The sequence below is a fragment of the Syzygium oleosum genome, unplaced genomic scaffold (genome assembly GCF_021117445.2).
Source record: "Syzygium oleosum isolate NSW1041296 unplaced genomic scaffold, Sole_v2.1 Sole_v2.62, whole genome shotgun sequence".
NCBI lineage: Eukaryota > Viridiplantae > Streptophyta > Magnoliopsida > Myrtales > Myrtaceae > Syzygium > Syzygium oleosum.
The window spans coordinates 633,153-639,210 of NW_026607546.1; the positions used below are offsets into that span (position 1 = coordinate 633,153).

The 6,058-nt window shown below is 38.7% G+C and overlaps 1 protein-coding gene across 2 annotated transcripts; it reads right to left on the reverse strand.

Annotated features, from left to right (window-relative positions):
• Positions 1-2,190: 2,190 nt before the first annotated feature.
• Positions 2,191-6,058, reverse strand: LOC115690378 (reticulon-like protein B11). Of its 2 annotated transcripts, none has more exons than XM_030616705.2 (6): positions 5,921-6,058; positions 5,251-5,431; positions 4,280-4,421; positions 4,128-4,197; positions 3,877-4,046; positions 2,191-2,985 (listed from the first exon to the last, which is right to left on the reverse strand). In XM_030616705.2, the coding sequence occupies exons 1-5, from the start codon at positions 5,979-5,981 to the stop codon at positions 3,877-3,879; spliced, it is 624 nt and encodes a 207-aa protein (XP_030472565.1). In that variant the 5' UTR covers positions 5,982-6,058; the 3' UTR covers positions 2,191-2,985. The 2 variants fall into 2 exon arrangements, with proteins under 2 accessions (XP_030472565.1, XP_030472567.1); XM_030616707.2 differs by having other exon boundaries at positions 2,191-3,002.

Consider the following 6,058-nt stretch of genomic DNA (forward strand, 5'->3'; position numbering starts at 1 on the left):
TTGATGTAGTAGAATGTAATGGAACGAGGGTTCTAATATTTTTTGAAGGCTCACATGAACCGGGCGCAGATAATACCTGCCATCCACATCGAGCATTTACGTATGCCGTGTCACGCACTTGGCAGAAACTTATGACAGGTTACTTTTGTTTTTTTTTGTCAAAACGACAGGTTACTTGATGGAGCTTATTTGATCATGCTACGGTTTCACAAAACTACCAAAATGCAGGTTTCTTTTTCTATGCAGTGTTACTGGTTCATCCTTTAACAGGCGTGCCGAAGAAAGAAAAAGCAATTTGGTGAAGAATTTATCAATCTATGTATGTGAAATAAAAGGGGAAAATTACCTAATTAGTCATAAACCTATTGTATGCATGTTAATTCAGTCATAAATTTTTTAACTTTATCAATTTAGTCCTAAACATTTGCGTGAAATTTCAATGTAGTTCTCTTGGACAATTTTCGCCGGAAATCGCTAACATGACGGTCCATTCATTGCCGGCCATCCTACGTGGCACATCACTATGTTAGCGATCTCTGGCAACGATTGGTCGAAAGGATCATAGTGTAATTTCACACAAATGTTTAGTGCTAAATTGGCAAAGTTGAAAAGTTTAGAACTAAATTGGCATCCGTAAAAATGGTTTAAGACCGATTGGATAATGTCAACTGAAATAAAGACAAGCAAGATATTTTTCAAAATGACAGACCGGGTAAAGAAAATGAGGGGTGAAGGAGCGGAGAAACCCATAAGAGACGACCCGGAAAACTTGAGAAATGACGGGTAAAGGATTGTAAAAACCCATAAGACAATCTTGTTTATAAGCACTGCTCCTGCATCAGATGCAAAACAAGCGAACAGACATATTTAGCAGATGAACATGGAGATGAGCTGACATATTTTCAGAAGAACCGCGACTGTAATGACTATCGTTTACATGTTCACGACCGTAATGGCAAGTCTAGATACATCGACAGTATATGAAATCTGCAATGGAGACCATTTTGATGTCACTGGTCAATTCCCTTTTTAAGTTTAGATGCACTTCTCCAAGATATAGTAGACCAGTACATCAACCTCTCTAGTATACAGTTATTACAATGACAACAAACAGCCCATCATCGGTACTTTTGTACGGCCACGGAGCATGCAATGGAATACTTGGTCATCCAGATTGCAATTCTTGCTTACATGTTGCTGAGGATGCAGTAAGGAGGTATTACCCGTTTAGCCTCGGCGCTCGACTTAGGTTTGCTCTTAAACAGGTGAGACGAGGTGTACGTTGATGTCGTGTCATAATGATCGTGTCGGTGAATCGAGTCATTACAACGATGTCTCAATAGAATGGCAAATTGTATAATGTCACATCTAGTTCAAGTTTCTCTCAATAAATTCGATTTGTATTCTCACGTAGTGCTATCACTCAAGTCACTTAGCGTCGGGCTCGGATTTCTATCAATAGATTTTTTTTTTTAGTTCTCGTATCTTGTGAAGAAAGTTCGACCCTATATTAGAGTACTATCAAATTGTTTCCAACAGTGAAAGCTACAACCGTGATTATTCTTGCAAGCATGTTGAAGATAATGTAATTAATTCCGTAATCAATATCGAACTATAATCAAACAACATTTATTTTTATTTTCAGCAAAATGATCAGATATCTGAATTTCTGATACTGATTTATTGAACTTAGCAGACATTCCCTCCTCTAACCAATCTTTTAATTACTGTTATCACCTATATTTATGTTATGCACACAAGAACCCCCCGACATTGATTAATGGTAGTTGTGATATCTTGCTACTAAGTTCCATTGAGGGCCAGTGTACATTTTACACAAGTTCTAGAACAAGAAATTAACAGCAGTCAATCTCCACATGCATCATCATCAAGCTATCCTAAATCATCCCTAACTGTCGATTCATCTGCCGTCACGAATGAGTTTCCCTATATGTTTGATCATGACTTGCAGCAACTATTCAGAACGACTGCGGTCAATCTCCACATGCATCACATTAAGCTTCCTTAAATTGTCGTAACCATGAATTTGCTAGTGACAATCAACAAGTCATTGCAACTACATGTTTGTATCCATCATTAGCAGAATTTCTCATCGTCAACAAGTCATTGCAACTACAATCCTGTAGAACCAGGAGAGCCGTCGTAAAATCATCCACCGACGACTTCTGATGCACTCTTTCAAGCATACAGACTACTGAAGCAAATTAAATTGTAAGCATACAGATATGAGCCACTGTACTTAAGTTCGCTAAAAGAGCTCACTCGGCACATCGAGGTGAAGTCAACTGCATCGAAAAGTCCCAGAAGTATCTCACAATGTAGAAATTGAGAGTAAATTTCCTGTCTCTGATTTCACAAAATTCAAATCTAACCCATACAAATGTCCACCAATTTGGTACTATATTGATCTTGCAGTCCCATACAGGCGCTGTGCGTGCTTAAAGAGAGAGAGAGGGAGAGAGAGAGAGAGCTAAAAACTTGTCCAAAAATTTCGTATGTAGGAACCATAGACTTCTATAAATCTCAGCAAAGGCCTAGCACTATAGCAACAGCAATATCAGAAAGACCACCCACAAACAGAGTGAATATGGCCAGAAGAAGCTCCATTCCCAATTTTGAATTAAAATAAGAAAAGGCAAAGTTGTTTCCTATGACTTTTCCTACCCCAGAAGAGAAAGGTGTAAAATAACTAGTGAGGCAAGCGAAAATCAGCAAAGCAGGAAGCAAGACCATGCTTTTCACAATGAGGAAGTGAAACAATCCAGGTTGTGAAACCTAGAATTAAAAGATCTATAAAACCTAATGATGTCATTCCAGCTCTGGCACACCATGCTACAAAGTTCCAGTCAGAATATTTACCCATTGTTCTACTTGCCAGCTTCATCATATATCAATAAAAAGCCAAATCTTCCTATGTCGACAAGCCCTTTACAATCCTCCAATCCCATTTGTAAATCGGTTGACCTGCAGCAGAAATAGATCTTCACACATATTTCAAAGTCAAGTAAGAAATATGAGCCTGCCATTACAGCAAATTCTGAACAGGAAAAGACAGTGACAGGATCATAAACTTTCCATATATCAACTACTAGAAAAAACACGACGATTTGATTGACCTCCAACTTTGCTAATCAAAGAAACCATGATCATACAGCTGAGAAATAAGAAGTGTATCTGACTCTTTCTTTCCATCCCAAAGTATAATGGTAATAACGTCAAAATCTCCCCACTCAGCCTTCTAGAATGTGTGAGAGGAACTTTAGGAGCAAATGCACTAAGTATAATTCACAAAGTCCATAAATGCATGAGGTACGGAGCAAATGGGAAAACTTCAATTATTAGCGTTGAACAGATAAATTGCTGCTCAAAAAGTTGGAAGATGTTCAGAACACAATCAAAGCAGCTCCAAGAAAGTATAGCCAAAAACTATTCTGAATGAAAAACCTCCAAAAAGGAATTGCAAGCCAAAAATAAGGATGTAGGTGATGGAAATCTGAAAAAACGTAACACCCATGTTTTGTCTAATACTCACAGACATCATGATGCTCTTGACAATGCAACAAATTATTGCAGAAGTCTCTCATGGATCGTTAGGTGGATTATACTACTTCAATCATCCTTTCTTTCCTAAACACTTCAAAAAGGAAGATAAGTGACAATTCCACTACAATTCCATTCTCCCACAGAATTATTAAGTGGCGAAAGAGATCAATGTTGATTAAGAAACAACCAATATTTCTGACTGGATTTGGAAAAATTCTCTGCTAAAGAAAAAACTGAAAATTAACACATAATGCATCCTCAAAAGCGCCACTCTAAATCTCAAGCAGTTAATGAGAGACAGAGGACACTTGCCTATTGAATCTTCTTTTCCTTGTTTGAAGTCAAGGGAATCATCTTCAAGACATTGCTATCTATTCGCAGTAACAGTGCTTGAATAGCTTTATGAGCTCTACATAATTTTTCATCAATAATCTCGTGGTATTTGTCATACAAAAAGGGAACTGTCAGAGAAAGAATGACCCCTGCAAAGAAAGACCCAGATGTCTCATATATAACTGAATAATTGCAATGACAAAGAATCACAGGGAAGCATGGTAACTTACCAATATAAACCAAAGTAATGAAGTTGAAGAGACTGCCAATGTAAGAGATAAACCACAAGCCAAGTGCTACCTATCCAAAAGGGAAAAACTAAATCAGCACAATGACTTTTAAATATATGGCATGTAGATACTTGTGAAGTAATAAACCTAACCTGAAGGAAGAGTTTCCAGTTTCGACCGACTGTTATGTCACGTGCAATAGACAAGGTGTAGTTCACCCACTCTTGCATCACAACGGCAATTTTAACAATAGATTGTTCAGAAATCTCCAAGTCAGGAAGGGGAGGCAATGGTCTGAACAATTTAACTCAATTAGAAAAGGAGAAATATAACTTCTTATTGTGAAGTCTTCCACAAATGCAAGGTCAGGAAAGAAAGCATTTTATGATCGAAGTCTGTTGTGCTTGTTTTAACTAATAAGAAATAAAATGAATTGCAAATGAAACTTCAGCAACTCCGGATGATTTTTACAGGATAATAAGTTTGTTATACTTATTTTTTATACAAGCGTCTGCAAAATCAAGCATGAAATCCTTTCTCCCACATGCGTGTTCCCCACCCTCATTAAGCTTGAAAAACTATCCAACCTCGCCTATTTTCTTTTGTTGCTCTCGCCCCTGTGCCAACTAATCAAGCCAAAATCAATTTGTGCTTCATGAACACGAAACTGTTTCTTTATCTTTTTTACCATTAGAATTTAGAAATATGTAAAATAGCTGAGCCACATCTAAGTCTGTATTTTTGTCCTCTAAGAAGTTGTTTAGTACATATTCCAATCTCTAGCAGCCAAAAGCACACCTCAATAAGCTTCTATCTTCAAGTTTTAAAATGGTTCATCCATTCTTCCAACATTTTCTGCTACTCCTCTCCAAAGACATGAGAGGCAGCCCAAAATCATGGTAGATGCCTCTAAAACAAACTCTTTATAGGTGAAATAATTAGCTGCATACCTAAACAGTATTTTGTTTTAATTGCTGCTTGGACAAGTAATTTAAAGGTGACAAAAAAATTGAAAGAGAAGAAGATTACCTTAGGATCAACCAGAACTGCTTACATTTTCCAAAATCACTCCCATTAGATTTTAAAGAAAAGACACCCAATTAGAGAAAGGACTAAGGAGTACCGGTTAAGAAGAGATGCAGATTTAGCCCACAAGAAGAGGATCGCAACAAGAAGCAACAGCACATTGGCCACAAACGAGAGGACATTGTAACCGGCTCTCTCAAAGACGAACCAGAGCGCGGTGGCGCCGACCAGCAACGTAGCCCCTCCGGTCCGTTTCTTCCACAGGAGCAAATCAGCAACTGACCCAATTCGAATGGAACAAATTATAAGCACCCAAAATGCACATAAATTCGTCACATCACACCACAGAAGCAAATCAGCAACTGACCCAATTCGAATGGAACAAATTATAATCACCCAAAATGCAATCTACGGCAATAGGTGAAGGAACTGAATAATCACTATTGATTCCCCTGAAATCAAGACCCACTTCAGAACTGGACCCGAAATGCGTTATGCACGAGTGGCGTTCCACGCAGTGAGGAAAAAGGAAGACACAGAGCCAGAGCCAGAGCCAACAGAACACAGCCCACGAATGTAACGAAGTCGTGATCATCTATGGAACAACAATCAGAGAGGAACCCACTTCGATTCTCGTTGCAACGAGACTAACTTTGAAGAGTCAGACTGACATGAGGGATCCCACGAAAGAAGAACACATTTGCCTTCGTGCATTAAGGGAAGAGAGAGAGAGAGAGAGAGAGAGAGAGAGAGAGAGAGAGGGATACCGAAGCCACCGCCAAGGGCTTGATGGACAGAACGACGGCGAGGTTGATGGGAGTTTCCCATGGCGATTTTCAGGGTCTCGCGCCCCCTCGCAGATTGACAGTGATTTTCTCGAGAATAAGTTTTCCCAGGAAAAAAAA

What these genes read in the sequence shown, in the direction of transcription:
- LOC115690378 (XM_030616705.2), bottom strand. Translation starts at nt 5,981, where the DNA reads ATGGGAAACTCCCATCAACCTCGCCGTCGTTCTGTCCATCAAGCCCTT. An exon ending in AGCCCTTGGCGGTGGCTTCG is followed by an intron (nt 5,432 to 5,920) that starts GTATCCCTCTCT and finishes GAATTGGGTCAG; the next exon opens with TTGCTGATTTGCTCCTGTGG. An exon ending in TCTGCATCTCTTCTTAACCG is followed by an intron (nt 4,422 to 5,250) that starts GTACTCCTTAGT and finishes TAAATTGTTCAG; the next exon opens with ACCATTGCCTCCCCTTCCTG.